Source organism: Cyprinodon tularosa, unplaced genomic scaffold (genome assembly GCF_016077235.1).
Source record: "Cyprinodon tularosa strain WSP-4 unplaced genomic scaffold, ASM1607723v1 ctg191, whole genome shotgun sequence".
Lineage (NCBI taxonomy): Eukaryota > Metazoa > Chordata > Actinopteri > Cyprinodontiformes > Cyprinodontidae > Cyprinodon > Cyprinodon tularosa.
In genome coordinates this window covers 217,962-234,173 of record NW_024038682.1, presented here as the reverse complement: position 1 = coordinate 234,173, position 16,212 = coordinate 217,962, and the positions used below count along the sequence as shown (strand labels likewise).

General features: G+C 37.1%; 1 protein-coding gene across 1 annotated transcript; it reads left to right on the top strand.

Annotated features, from left to right (window-relative positions):
• The first annotated feature begins 1,025 nt into the window (after window positions 1-1,025).
• Window positions 1,026-14,601, top strand: LOC119782325 (X-linked interleukin-1 receptor accessory protein-like 2). Its single transcript, XM_038283254.1, has 10 exons — window positions 1,026-1,168; window positions 11,025-11,277; window positions 11,458-11,644; window positions 11,771-11,906; window positions 11,988-12,059; window positions 12,150-12,282; window positions 12,390-12,532; window positions 12,622-12,774; window positions 13,832-13,984; window positions 14,057-14,601. Exons 1-10 carry the CDS (start codon window positions 1,138-1,140, stop codon window positions 14,398-14,400), a joined length of 1,605 nt encoding a protein of 534 aa, XP_038139182.1. The 5' UTR covers window positions 1,026-1,137; the 3' UTR covers window positions 14,401-14,601.
• The last annotated feature ends 1,611 nt before the right edge of the window (window positions 14,602-16,212 follow it).

Here is a 16,212-nt window from a genome sequence, read left to right as displayed (position 1 = left end):
GTGAAAAACACAGTGACTCAGTTTCATGCGAGCTGACCTAATCTATGTTGTTTTAGTGTTATTGTGAAGTTTAATCAATAGCGCATATATTCAACAGAGAACTGATGATGTCTGTGTGACCCTGTTTGCATGCACTGAAGTGTATTACAACAAATCTCAATCCATTTGCTTATTTATTTTAATTGTATTTTAAATAGGCTAATAGGCTCGTAGATCTTTTGTCCAAAATAATAAATAAATCCTCAGCACCCCTTGTTCAAAAGTACTTCCAGCGGCCCTGGACCATGAGCAGCAGCGTTTTGAATCAGCTGCATTTGTCTGACAGACTTTACCATTGAAGACACTGTGGCAGTAATAAATATAGATAATTGCATTAATGATTCTTTTTAAGAGTCTGCATTGTTCCCAGGATTAAAAAATCTAACATCCAAACTGCTTTGACATTAGTCTTTTAACTTTGGAAATATTCTTAGGCATATAAAAGGCTGACCTAGTAGCCTACTTCTGAAGGTTCAGGTCATAACACCAAGATTTCAACAATAATCAGTAGCTGTAATAGCTGAAGCTGAGCACTAACTCTGGATCTTTCCTTTGGTCCAAAGAAGATCACCTAACCCTGTTTTTATCCAGTTGGAGAAAATATGACACATCTAAAAATTCAAAATTTTAGGGGCTTTTGTCATAAAATGTGAAAACTGTACAGCTCTTATATTATTTTCCTTTTGCAGAAGAAAAAAGGAAACTGTTTCGAAGATGCTTTTGGGACTTTGTATCATTCCACAGCTTTGACGCGCGTGGGGTGGCCCCAACGGATGAGTCAGGGTGCCGCTCTGACTTCTCAAACACACTTTAAAACAACAAATGATAATCCGACAATAGCTTCCTAATAATGAAGGCGTAAATGTGGGAGTCATCCATTTTAAAATTAAATTTAAATGTTTCTGATAAAAAAAAAAAAAGGGTTTCAAGAACAGGAAGATTTAAGTGGGTGTTTCAGCTGAGTAAGAGGCATCGTGGTGTCCGTCCTTAGGTTTCACTTCGCCTCTCACGCGATGAGGAAATTGCTTTTTTTTACTTCGGAAGAAAGTAAGACAGGAGCAGAAAGTTCACAAATACAGCGCTGCTGAACACATCAGTATGGTCCTGCTTATTCTTTTCCTTTTTGCAGGTAAGTTAATGGTACATTAACAGTCTACATTCTCTCATTTAGGCTACTATTTAAACTGTCAGCATATTTACAGCCTTTTTGACTGCTTTGATGCATTTTATTTAAGACCTAATTATCCATCTAAACTGACGGTTACGCGCCTGATGATGTCACCAAGGTGCGCACATGCAGATATACTTATGATGGCATAAATAACATTATGTTCTTCATCATGAGAGAAAGGGCGACAAAACTGCGTAAAAAAAATCTTCAGGTAATGACAGCAAAAATGGAGGTGATTGAAATAAATTATACAGATAGTGGATCAAAATGTTGGTACCCTCGTTTAATGAAATAATAAACATAATGGTAATTTGAACCTGACAATAGTTTGAATGAAAATTATATGAAAATTCACTGGAAGATAGACATGCTCAACCATGTTCTAATGGAATGATTTAAATATACTCACGAAACATGCCTGGACAAAAAGTATGATGCCTTTAACCTTCACTGTAAATCCTTTATGTAGCCTAAATTTACAGTTAAATCTGAATAATATTTTACTCAATTGCTCTCCTACAGTATGATGCTGTATCATACTGTGACCTGAAAAAATAATGACTGCAAATTTAGAGACATTTTATTTTTTATTTTCACAAGATTATGCAAAATCTTTACTGTAAACAGCTAAACATTGTGGTGAGGTGAAAGTAAATGGAAACTGGAAAAACCGGAAACTCCAGACCAGTCACAGGTAAAACTGATCAGAGGAAGGCAAAAATAGCTGGAGCTGCCTGATGCCGTCCATGCTTTCCACAAAGTTAAAGGACTTTATTGATCTCACAGTGCAGAAAAGTACTTTTTACATCAGCTGAGACATTTAAAGAAGAAGAATGTGACAAATTAAGAAAAAGGTGCATGGGATATATATACAGTATATACACTGTGCCCACATACAGTATGACAGGGTGTTTAAATAGGTATCTATATGGATGGATATTTAAATATATAGTTCTTGCACTTGGTGTCAAATAGTAAATTGCACATTATATATATATATATATATATATATATATATATATATATATATATATATATATATATATATATACATCACCAGCCACTTTATTAGGTACACCTGTCCAACTGCTCGTTAACACTTAATTTCTAAGCAGCCAATCACATAGCGGCAACTCAGTGCATTTAGGCATGTAGACATGGTCAAGACAATCTCCTGCAGTTCAAACTGAGCATCAGTATGGGGAAGAAAGGTGATTTAAGTGACTTTGAACGTGGCATGATTGTTGGTGCCAGAAGGGCTGGTGTGAGTATTTCAGAAACTGCTGATCTACTGGGATTTTCACGCACATCCATCTCTAGGGTTTACAGAGAATGGTCCGAAAAAGAAAAAACATCCAGTGAGCGGCAGTTCTGTGGGCGGAAATGCCTTGTTGATGCCAGAGGTCAGAGGAGAATGGCCAGACTGGTTCGAGCTGATAGAAGGGCAACAGTGACTCAAATAACCACCCGTTACAACCAAGGTGGGCAGAAGAGCATCTCTGAACGCACAGTACGTCGAACTTTGAGGCAGATGGGCTACAGCAGCAGAAGACCACACCGGGTGCCACTCCTTTCAGCTAAGAACAGGAAACTGAGGCTACAATTTGCACAAGCTCATCGAAATTGGACGATAGAAGATTGGAAAAACGTTGCCTGGTCTGATGAGTCTCGATTTCTGCTGCGACATTCGGATGGTAGGGTCAGAATTTGGCGTCTACAACATGAAAGCATGGATCCATCCTGCCTTGTATCAACGGTTCAGGCTGGTGGTGGTGGTGTCATGGTATAAGGGAATATTTTCTTGGCACTCTTTGGGCCCCTTGGTACAAATCGTTGCAACGCCACAGCCTACCTGAGTATTGTTGCTGACCATGTCCATCCCTTTATGACCACAATGTACCCAACTTCTGATGGCTACTTTCAGCAGGATAATGCGCCATGTCATAAAGCTGGAATCATCTCAGACTGGTTTCTTGAACATGACAATGAGTTCACTGTACTCAAATGGCCTCCACAGTCACCAGATCTCAATCCAATAGAGCATCTTTGGGATGTGGTGGAACGGGAGATTCGCATCATGGATGTGCAGCCGACAAATCTGCGGCAACTGTGTGATGCCATCATGTCAATATGGACCAAACTCCCTGAGGAATGCTTCCAGCACATTGTTGAATATATGCCACGAAGAATTGAGGCAGTTCTGATAGCAAAAGGGGGTCCAACCCATTACTAGCAAGGGGTACCTAATAAAGTGGCCGGTGAGTGTATATATACATATATACATACATACGTATGTATATATATAGTGCAAGAACTATATATATAAATTTTAATATCCATCCATATAGATACCTATTTAAACACCCTGTCTCTTCTCCACAGTTATAAGCTGCTCAAGCCTCTCCAGGATGCCTTCCTCCTTTTTTAGGAACTTCAGGAGCAGATCAAAGTAGTTCTCTTACACAAATGCAATCCCTCCCTAATATATTATGGTGAAGTATATATGTGTCAAGCAGAGAAACCACTCAGAGAGCACGGAAAAAGTTTAACAGGTTTATTGAGGGAGTAATACAGGAGTTGGATCTGGACCTCAGTGAGCTGGTGACCCGGAACTGGAGAAGGGAAGTTCAGTTGTCAGTTCAGGGACCGTGGGAATCTTGGAATCACTTAGATTATGCAAGAGTGGGACTCACGTTTGAGGGGGACCTTGTTAGTCCTTGAATCCAGTCTGTGTGGTAAATCCAGAGAATTGTGCACACGTTGGAGGGCGGACAGGTAGACAAGCGTTGGACCCGGAGGAGTAATGGAACGGACTGTCACTCAGATTTCCGATGGGTACTTGAACGGAACATTTGGAGGTTTTCCACTGCTCAGTGTAACTCGGTTTTTCATAACAGGGGGGATAAGGTCCAGGTATCCAGTAACACAGGAAAGCATCCTGCCACAGACTAAAGACAAAAAACAAGTTAGACTCAGAGAAACAAAGCTAGGTTAGATTAAGCTAAACTCAGCTTGGCTAGAGAACCCTGAAACTGGCAAACACTCTGGGGTCGAGGTAGTGACAGCCCACTGCTCAAATACTCCTCCAGATAATGATCCAATGAGCCTCAGGTGGTCTGGGAGGGACATCGAAGATAGGGCATCTCCTGGTGGTGGAAAAAGGAAAGATACAAACAGGCCACACAAACTAGACTCCTAACAATATGTAAGCCTCAGTTTATGTTGCCTTAGAAATTGCTGTTTATAATTACATTGGAGCGGGTCGCGTATTTACAGATGCAGACATCTTTGCACTATGGCAGAGCAGAGCTGACAAACTAGTGACAGATCTCCATTAAGTCTAGGTCACACTGGATGATGCGTTTGATTTTTATTTTACTGTATTTTTTTTTATCTCCAGACCCATTTGTTTCCATGTCACACTGACTGCAGCGCTTATAGAGAGACTGCTTCAACAAATCCCAATATGTGCATTATTTATTTATTTTTTTTTTTTTCATTTCTGCTCCACTATATCCCACATTTGACTGGGAGAGATCCAGACAGACTGGGACAAAAAGTTGTCCCAGTCTGTGAACCAACCAGAACATATAAAATTTTTATACACAATTAATACAAGTGGGTCAGAAATAAGGCAAACTCGATTATTTCCAGCAAAGCTGCCGGGCTATCACTACACCGGCTCAGCAGTAGGTGATTTGACCCAGCATGATGGGTTGGTGCTTTATAACCCAACAAATGGGTTCTTCCTGAATTATGGGTTGAATTGCTAAATTTAATAAATTCCACCAAATATATTTGTTAATAACCTCTACCCAAACGCTGGGTCAAATCAGTAAAAATCCTGGATTGTTTTAACTTTATAATTTATCATTTCTTTTACCCAAATGGTGGGATAAATTAACCACAGTTTTTGATTGAGGTCTGTCAGCTGCCACGGTAGCCACAGTGTTGATGACAAATTTTTCCATTGATCTACAGAAATAGAAACAAAAATATTTGAGAAAAAATGAACTTATTTATGTCTCTGAGAGAGGATTAGGATTTATCCACACATTTATACAGTTAGGTGCTGTAGCGTAATTAAATTAACAAAGAGCAAAGTCTGCTCATACAGCTGTCTCTGCTCATTTGAATCATAACAGTGCACCACAAGTGCAAGCATGAGCACACTTAGGGCACAGTGACACATGCATCCGCACACACACTCACAGGGAGAAAGAGTAGTGCAGGATTAAGGAGGAAAATGAAGCACTGCTAAGTGATTTACTGTATCCCAATAGTTTTGTTTTTCTGCAGTTTAGCAAGTACCTAATTAGATTTTTACAATAAGGTATATGAAAAAGCAAAGCTAACTAGACCACATTTTATCAAGAACAAGCTGCACAACCTCTCCCAGCTCCAGACACCTTCCTTGAAGGGGAATTTTTGGGTGGCACAGTGGTTAGCGGGCACGACCCATGTACACCTCAGTCCTCAATGTGGCTGACCCAGGTTTGAATATAACATGTGGTCCTTTGCCGCATCTCTCTCTATATCTCTCTCTCTCCAGGGGAGTGTGTCCTATTGGTTAGAGCATTGCACTTCCCAGAGGTTCTGAGTTCAAGCCCCACCCCCACGGACTGACACTCTCTCTTAATCCCCGGTCACCGCACAATGGCAGCCCACTGCTCCCCAAGGGGGTGGGTTAAATGCAGAGTGAAATTCGTTGCTATGTACTTGTAACAGTGTAACGACAATAAAAAAATTAATACATTTGTTTAACACTGTCATGGGTCATGTACAGTCATGGTCGTGGTGTTTTCCCAGGTGGAGCTTGTCTTTTCAGGTGATGAGTTCAAAGCACAAACAACCAGGTGTTGGGTCAACCGATGCATGATAGGTTGGTAGATTTGAAAAATATTTTGACCCAGAGCATGGGTAGTGTATTTGGGTAGATAACATGACCCACCATATTTTAGAGTGTAGAAATATATATAATATATAATGGGAACTATATTTAAAGAAAAGGCAAACACAACTATAAAGGCTATGGGACGGTTTTAATGGGTACTTGGTGACGCAGTGAGAGGTGATTATCAGAGAGAAAGAGATCTGTTCATTTTGTTGGGTTTTTTTCATAATGGAGAGTGATAAGCTGCACTGTGTGTCCCTCATTGTTTAGTTTTTTTGTGAAGCTCAAAGAGGATCACTATTTTACTATATCCCTTTGCTGTCATCCTGAAATTTGTTAAAGTTTGGGATTTGGGATTGAGTGATAAGCTGCGCTTTTCTCTACTGTCCCTTGTTTTTGCGAGGTTCGAAGAGTTTCCTTTTTTTACTTTATCCGTATTTTGTTCTCCTGAACTCCTATTATGGATGAAGTATTGAGATTTTTAAAATATTTAATTAATTGTCTATGCACAAGTCTGCCTCACTTGCTCTATACGTGTTGTGCGACTCCAACCTAGACTGTTTTCCAGTGCTTTTGACAGATTTTATTTTGTATTTTCTCCCAAAGCTGATATGTTTCACTTCATAACTGTTTTCTCTTCCTGCCGGAACCATAAATTTGCAGCCAAATTGCCATGTAGTATAACTAAAATAGACCTGGGGACAATCTCATTTGGAGCTATGCAAGTCCTCTTGAAGAAAATCATGTTCATCCCCAATGACTCTCAATAAGCACTAAACAGCATAACCTCATAAAACACGACTTTCTGTGGAATTGGATGCAAAATCAGATTAGATGTGTTCAGGGCTTTAAGCTTGAATGTAACTGCAGGAAGTTAGGCCTATATAAAATCTATATTCTACACAGCCTATCAAAATACTGTTTATAAAATTATCCATGTAAACTAGATCTGCATCAGTCAATCGGCAATGCTTGGAAACTCTGCCAATTTTCACATAAAGACGACCAATTTGCACAACTGGAAAATCAGCCCAAAAAGGGCAAAAACTCGTATAGTGTATGTACCCCTCGTTAAACGAGAGTTATCAACAATTTTGTCCACATGTGTATTGTCGTGGGAAAAAAGTATTCAACTATTCATCCTAGTTAAATAAACGGAGATCGATGGATTTCACTCAGTCTGCACATTTATTCATATCTTTGCAAAGAGAGAACAGTTCATCATACAGCCCTTATGGCACAGCATTCTGCTCTGTTCTAATCTGGGCAGGGTTTTTTCCTCCTTACTTATAACAATGGAAAGTAGTCAAAGTCAAAACAAATTAAAAACGCTCTGTTTAACAGTAACATGTTATGAATAAACCTTGAGAAAGAATCTGATTTGTTATGGGAAAAAGCTATGTCTGGTCTACAAACATCATGGCCTCGAACTTGGAGGATATCTGGTTCATGTTCTTGTTCATGTTCTATTTTTAGGACCTGATCCAATTAGTGATTTATAGACTAACAGAAGGATTTTGAAGTCTATTCTCTGAGCTACAGGGAGCCAGTGGAAGGACTTCAGAACCAGGCTGGTGATCTCTACTTTCTTCCTGTGAGAACACTGGGTTTTAGATCAGCTATACAGTAGCTGTTTGTTGGACTTTGTAGGCAAACCTATGAATACACTGTTGTAGCAAACTGCTCAAGATTAATGACTGAAATTGTTTTGTTTTTTTTGTTTGTTTTTTTGTAGATTTTATTTGGACATTAGTTACTTACAATTGATCCTGAAAATGTTCTTCAGGTGATGAAAGGTTGACTTAGTATCTGCCTTTATGTGCCTCTGAAGTTCAGGTCAGATTCCATCATGACACCAAGATTTCAGACATAATAATTGGTTTCTAGCTGTAGTAATTTAAGCTGTGGGCTAACTGTGGATCTTTCCTCCTCTGGTCTGAAGATTATTATAATAAAAAAAAAATATATATATATATATATATATATATATATATATATATATATATATATATATATATATATATATATATATATATATATATATATATATATATATATATATATTACGTCAGTTGTGTTTTATTCAAATGGAGAAAATTATAGCACATCCACATAATGATTTGTTCTAAGCATCTTGCCAACGCTTGGTTTCATAGTCACCTGGTTTGAATGTGATATAAAGCTGAGAGATATAAATGAAAAAATACTTTGATGTTTGTTTGTCTGGGTTTATAGCTGTTATGGTTTTGTTTTTATTCCTTTGGTTGGTTGTTTGAAGAGGAATGGGTCATCTAGATGTAGGTGGAGATTTGTAACAGGGTGTATTACTCACCTTTTGGAGTGTTGTACTTTTTTTTTATTTCTTTTTTCTTCTAAAAAAGTTCACACATCAGCACCATTTTGATCTTAGCGGATCCATTTTTCAACGAGCTCTTTAGACAAGGAACAGCCCGACCGCAGCCTCTCAGCAGCTTTTCTATGTTTCCTGAAGTTGCTGCAATACGACCTATATATAGCTCACGTAAACGCAGACATGTTAGATAGACATAGACAGATCACATAAACACCTTATATAAACACATACAAAAATATCCATAGATACATATTAACATATACTCTATATAGACACATGGACTTGTTGTTGGCACTAACACAGACCTACAACATTAAGCCTGGAATTATATTACAAACACTAGGTGTACAATACAATAATCCTGTACAGGATGCTTTACTAGAGCCTTACATAAACAGTTCCCCCTAAAGAAGATTTGTTCAAAATGAAAGAAGAAAGAGGTGAAACAGAGGTAAAAGAAACAAAAGATCTTTAGATCGGAAGACACTGTAGTGGGAAAAAAAGTATTCACCCCAGTTAGATAAAGAGATCAATGGATTTCACTTAGTTGGTACTTTATTTTCTTATCTTCGCAAAGAGGGAACAGTTTATCATACAGCCCTTGTGGCACAGTTATCAGCCCTGTTCTGACTAGACAGAGTTTATCTCCCATACTTAGGTTGATGAATAAACTGTGAAGGTTGTATCAGAGTAAAAACAAATTACACACACTTAAACCAACCTTGAGAAAGTATTTTACTTGTCGTAGGAATAAGTATGTTTTGTGTAAAACAACCTCTCACTCAGACATTTTCTCAGCCTTGCAGGTGAAACAAACTCGGTAAAAACATTTTTTACTGGATAAATAGCATAACTAAATGTATGACGTAAAAGAAATCTACATTTTCTGCCCACAGAAACCCTGCTAACATTTCAGAGGAAATGTGTCTACTTTCAGAACTGTGACCCCTCCAAAAAATTAGGATGTGGTTTAACTTACTCTTCCAAAAAAGACACTTGCAATAAGAGCCAGTGTTGCTGGCAAATCTGCCATCATGATGCACTATTATTATTATGTTTGTTTGAAGATACTTAAACAATTTATAGGTAGAAAAGCCCTTAGTTGCTTTATTACAATTTTACCTGTTACAATAGGGCCATTAACAACTTTTTAATATATATTTCAATTTGAACAGCCTTTGTCCCTATCACAAAAAAATTATAAATAAAATGTTGAATGTCAAGCTCAGATAGCCCCTTTTACCCAAACTTTGACATCAAAGAAATCTTCTATGTGGGTATTTTTCACCATTCTCTTTCTAACCCAATTTTTCTTTTTGTTTAGGTATGAGCTAAATTTGATGATTTCTGTCCTGTCTAGACACATTTTCCTCAGTGGAATTCTATAGCAATTTCTAATACAGTACATGCAAAATGACCATTCCCCACCGGAGCTTTAATAAGAATGACATTTATATGATTAGATTTTAATCCTGGTCCAAGACCAAAATAAGTGGTGAGTTACAAAAACAAGAAGGTCTCACTTAAACAAAAAGCAAAAAAATCTTGATGATCCTCTAAACCTTTTAGAAAAATACTGTGTGTGTTGAGGAAACTATGGTGGAACTTGAGAGAGGCACAATAGGTGATATTATGTGCGAAACAAGTAAAGCATGTGAGAGACAGAACATCATACCAACAGTCACACATGCTAATTATATGCTGCTCTGAGATTAGTTTGCTTCTTCAGAATCTGGACATGTGGAGATCTGACAACAACAGCTGTCAGCTAGAAAGGAGTTCTTTCCCTCCTTTCTAGCGGTCTAAACACTGCTGCTCTGCAACACAAGAGCTCTTTGGCCCTTCTACTTAGGCTCACAATAAATTTGGCAGCAAACGACATAGAATAAAATTCTTTCAAATTAATGAATTACAAAATGAAACTTCAAGGACTACTAATATTTTAATGAGCTATTTCCCTTTAAATTTGGTTGGAAACCTTGAGCATATTTTTAACACCAGTTTGTGCCAACATCAACATCCCATAGAAAAAAATGTATCCAAGTTATTTTTTAAAGTTTTTCTTCCATTTAAAACCAATGTAAATATTTTAATGAAATAATGGTTCTTTAAGGGTCCTTGTTTTTCTCTTGTAAATATTTCACAAAAATTTGAAGTTAACCTCTTTATATAGCAGGTCAAATAACAGATCTATAAGAGTTGCATTTAGCTTGGCAATAATGAAACAACTATAACTTTTTTTCCCTGCTTTATCTTTGACATTCTTATTCTTACAATGAAAAGAAAATTATTATATGAATGCAGATACAGTCATTTTTTTAGCAGTTCTCCATAATACAATATTATGGGATAAAGAAATTAACAAAGCAACAAAGCTAATGGATGCACAATGTAAAACACGATAAAAGTGAGCATGGTATAAGCAAAAAAAAAGAGCAAAAATTAACTGAGTAAGCAACAAGATAATGACACAATGTAAAACCAGATAAACACGATAAAAAGAAACATGGTATGAGCAAAAAAAAAAAAGCATAATGGAAATAAAGTTGTTTCAATCTTTTTTGCAGGTGTTTTCCCTTCAACATCCAAGGATATATTCGTCAATGTTGGGGAGCTTGTGACACTGCGATGTAATGGGTATACAAGTGGTACTGCAAAGACAATACTCTGGAAAAAGGAGAATGACCAGAAAACGCTTTTGTACAGCAACATGTCAGCATCTGAGCAGCAGAAGCTTGGTTTGATTTTTTTTCAGACACACCTTGTGATTCTCAGTGCATCTGTAAAGCATCAAGGGAATTACTCATGCAGTCCTTCAAGGTACAGTCAAATTGTCCTAAAATGATATTGCTATATATATATATATATATATATATATTATTTTTTATTTTTATTTTTTTTAAAGATTGTAATCTTCACTTTTTGTAGTACAATTTCAAACAAAGAGAAACATGGATTAGGATTCTCATGCTATGTTCATCTTTCATTGCTGATTTGCAGTGGTGCCAGCAGCCAGATGTGGTTCAACCTAACAGTATGCTCAAAACAATCCCAGGATTGTAACTTCAGCAACACGTACAGTCAGAGATGTACCACAATAGAAAACTGTGAACCGAGCTGCGATGAAAAAAAAATAATTGCTGAGGGTATTCCTGATATAACCAGCTATGAACCCAAATGGCACAAGGTATTAAAAATCTGCAGAGGTTATGATCTGATAATGACATGCATCTGAATATTTTGGAGCTTTTCTAGCTTTTGAATTTTGAAATATAGAAACACTTTGATTTTTAAATTGTTGCTTCTTTGCCAGGAGAATGTAGAGCATAGAACATATTACAACCTGAGTGAAGAATTACAGGAAATTGGAGTCTACCGCTGCACCCTTTCATTCTTGTATTTTGGTCAAGTATACAATGCCTCCTTCAGAGAAGTACTTTTTGCCCCTGGTAAGACCACCCTCTTTTTATCTGTTTATGTGTAAGTTAATCGAGAGCTGGCTATGCAAACAAAACTTGTGCATTTTTTAGTTGCAGTAAAGAATCAGCTCACCCTTGGAATCAAAGTACCAAGGGACGGTCAAGTGTTTGTAGTAGAACTTGGTGAGTTTCTTTTTTGACTGCAGCATTGAGCAAAAGACATTCAAATTTAAACGGGTTATGTTTGATTCTGATTTAAACTTTTTTTTTAAGGTGCAACAGTGGTGATTAGTTGTAGAGCTGTCATAGGTTCCTGTGACGATTCACTGCTCTGGTTTAGAGAAAACGACTTTGTTGAAACAACTGACGATAACAATAAGTTTCGGGTTTTCTACAATAATACATGGTAAGAGCAAAATTTGCATTTTTGAATGTAGCCAATATAATTACACAGACACAATACTGGCTTATCCATGTCCACAATTTTCTGTGCTTTTATTTTTGGTATATCAGTGAAGATAAATCAAAAATCCGTCATATGAATGCATCTTTAGTCTTCAGAGAAGTATTGGAGGAAGATCTGCATACAAATTTTAGCTGTAAACTTGAAAGTGTTGCATTCAGCCAGTTTGTCACGATCACCCTAAAAAAAAAAGGTGAGAAAATTTAAAACAAAATTTATTTTACCTCATAAAATGTGTGATATTGCTGTAATATTTTGCTGTTGTTAATTGTTCCTCTGCAGTCGGCCCCTCATACTTCATCCTAACTATGTGCACAGTCTGCATCGTGGTGTTGATCACTGTGACCGTTGTTACATATGTGAAGTTTAGAATCGATGTCATGCTTTTCCTGAGAGACAAATTTGGTTTCAAAGGATGCCAGAGTTACACCTCAGGTCAGTCTTTCTTCCATGAAATAGTACATTTCTGCAAGGTTTTCAGCTAAATGTATCTACACCAGGTTGAAAAATATACCCAAAGTCTCAAAGGGGGGCAGCAATTTATGTTTTTCTTTTGGAAATCCTGTTGAGATTTCTCTCTTTCTCTCACTGATGCCACTTACCCTAATCTTTAATTATATTCTTGTTTATTAGTGAACGTTTGGTTTAGATTTCAGGCCTGTTTTTTTTACAGCACAGCAAATGTTGACAACACAAGTTTACTCTTCCAAGCACAAACCAAACCTTTAAAACAACAAAAATTAGCTTAGTTAAAGCTAAATTCATCAGCTAACTCAGCCAATAATTTTCCTGGACAGTTCACTGTCAGGGATGACAAGCTTGGCTCTTCTTATATGTAAAGGCTGTGCTCCATGTTCTGCTCTTCTCCTCCGACTATAAGCTGTGCAACCAGCTTTTTCTTATGAGCATCTTGCTACACGTTTTACACATAATTTATCATATGCTTAAATTGGAGACATTTGCTAGGACAGCCGTTGCAGGGTACAGGGATGCTTCTCCACCTTTTTGTGAAAAAACGTAGTATATTGCTGCGCACAGCCTACAGCTGTAATCACAGGCTCCATGTCTGAAGTGAACATCATTGCTCATGTAGCCAATTTGTTGTAAACTCTGTAGTCATAGATTGCTACAGTATTTTGAAATGCCAAAAAGGCATTTAGCGTAATATAACTGTTATAGAAAATAATTGTATTGTGATATGGATATTAAATTATTGTCCTGCCCTACTCTAGGCTGATTCGTAAATTTTACTTGTGCATTACTTTTATCAGCAGCACAAATTTGTTGCTAGTTGGCCGAAAATGTTTAACTTTTAACACAGCTTTCAAAACAAAGGGGAAAGTTTTGGAAAGATGTGAATGACAAAAGCAAAGGAGAACCAGCAACTCTCTGATAAAGCTTAAATTTCATTTATTCAGGTGGTATTGCATGTTAATGTGTACCTAAATAATTGTTTGATTGGCTTTACAGAAGTAACTTTTTTTCTGTTTAGATGGAAAAAGCTATGACGCATTTTTAATGTGTTACAAAAGCAGCTTTGATGGAGGACTGAATGAAGACGACATAAAATACCTGATAAATACTTTGGAAGATCAGTTTGGTTACAGTCTCTGTCTTTATGATCGAGATGTTTTACCTGGTCAAGGTGAGTTTATACAAAACCAGGCATGTTGAATTGGACTAATGTGATATTAACCCTTTGCTCTGCTCTTTGCAGCTGTAGCTGATGCTGTTTTAGAATGTGTAGAGCAGAGCCGAGCTGTGGTTCTTGTTCCCAGCTTACCAGATCCTGAACCAGGAAACGGAGTGCTAAGTGCTATTCACGCTTCCCTTGTGGAGCAGAAGACTCACTTAATTATTATAAACTCGGAGCAGACAGAGGCGTCCACATCAGGCTCTTTTCAAGATGCTTTGGAGCTTCTGAGTAAGATTGGAGATAGTGTCACCTGGAAGGGGAGGCCATCCTCCTCTCATTTCTGGAAGCAGCTACGTTATCACTTACCGGCCCCACAGGAAGTACCAAAAATGCAACTTTTACCCCAAAAAGATAGCAGATTGTAGCTGATCAGTTTGTACTGCAAATACAACATATGTGCTGCTGCACATAGCATATTTTTTAATATTGTTTTATTTTGATATAAAGTGTCAAAATATTCATGAAAATGTATTTCAAAATTCATATTAGTCATTTATTCTTCTAAAACACAACTAAAAACTGGAGATTATTTGTGTATTTTTGCCGCACACAAATCAACCATTTCTTCCTTCATTATATGTATATTAGTGCTGTCAATCGATTAAATTTTTTTAATCGCGATTAATCGCATCAATGCCTGAGTTAACTCGCGATTAATCGCATTTTAATCGCAAATTTTTTTTCTGATTGAAAATCATTTAAATACTCTCGATGACATACAAAAAATACATACAGGCTAGGTTTGTGCCAATGTTCTTTTTTTTAAATGAAAACAGGTCACAGATACTGATTTATGCCATAGAAACATATGGCAAGAAGATGGGGAGGCCTGTAGCAAAAAATAACAAATATGTAGCCAAAAAAAAGGCCCTGAAAACAGGCTGATGTAAAAGACAGTCTTTACAGTTAATACAGTCTTTTGAACAAAGACAAGCATTTTACCCTACTGCTATAAAATGTAGTACAGTTAACATTAGATGTTAATTAACCAAGGTAATAATGAACAATTTTCAATCAATACATCAAAATCAATAGACCGAAATCACTAGATGGAGGTAGTCTATGAAAGTTACTTTTCAGACTCTTAACAAAAATGAGAACACACTCACACCCACCCACCCACACACACACACACCCACCCACACCCACACACGATACCGACCTGTGACAGCAAGAGTGCCGTAGCAGATTCCATTTCCCCTCAGTAATCTGTTTTCTCAGCGTATTTCAGGTTGCTACTAGTTACCAGACACTCAACTTGTTTGTTGGTGGTGGGGCTTAAAGAAAAGGCACTAGCATCACCCAGTGTATGAGCGTCTTTTTTCCTTGAGGAGCTCCGCTCTAGAAGCCTATGAGAAATGCATACACTGGGGGGAAATAGCCCCGCCTTCTCGCAGGCTGCAGCGGGATGTACTTGGAAATTTTTACCATAAAACCACATAGCGTTAATCTCACGTTAAAAAAATTATCGCCGTTAAAATGGCCTCGCGTTAACGCGATAATAACGCGATAATTTTGACAGCACTAATGTATATATATATTTTTTTTCTGTTCTAATTAAGATAAATGTTTTCATTTATGTCTCATTGTATAATTTAGCAACTTCTTACATATATTTGCTGTAATCATTCATTTATTAGCACAATTGTATTTATTCTAGTATTTTTGATTATTGCATTTTAAAGTTAGATCAATTTGACTGTATGACTGTAAAGTGCCTCAAGACAATGTGTTGTGAATTGATGCTATAGAAATAAACTGAATTGAAATTGAATTAACATAATCTATTCGGAGTTGGTCATTCATAGTATAAAGCACACCAAAAAGTTTATTAAATTAATTCCAACCTCTCCCTTCCTCTGGACAAAATGAAAGACGGAGGGGACATAAGATTTGTTGAAGTCAGTGAAGGACTCCAAGTGGATCGGCTAGAAGCCTGGTGAGGAAATGACAGAAGAAGGAACTAGTATTGGAAAATGGTAAAACACAGTAATAAGCCCTAAGAAGCTGTGGGTTACAAAGATTTTAAACAACAATGTAAACTCTCTGTAACTCATGGATTCAAGGGACTTCTTGCTTTTATAAAACAGTTACTGTACATATGGCCCATCAAATAAAAAAATTAATAAACATACCCACACAAAAAATGCTTGGTAATAATGAAGCAATGTGTTAGA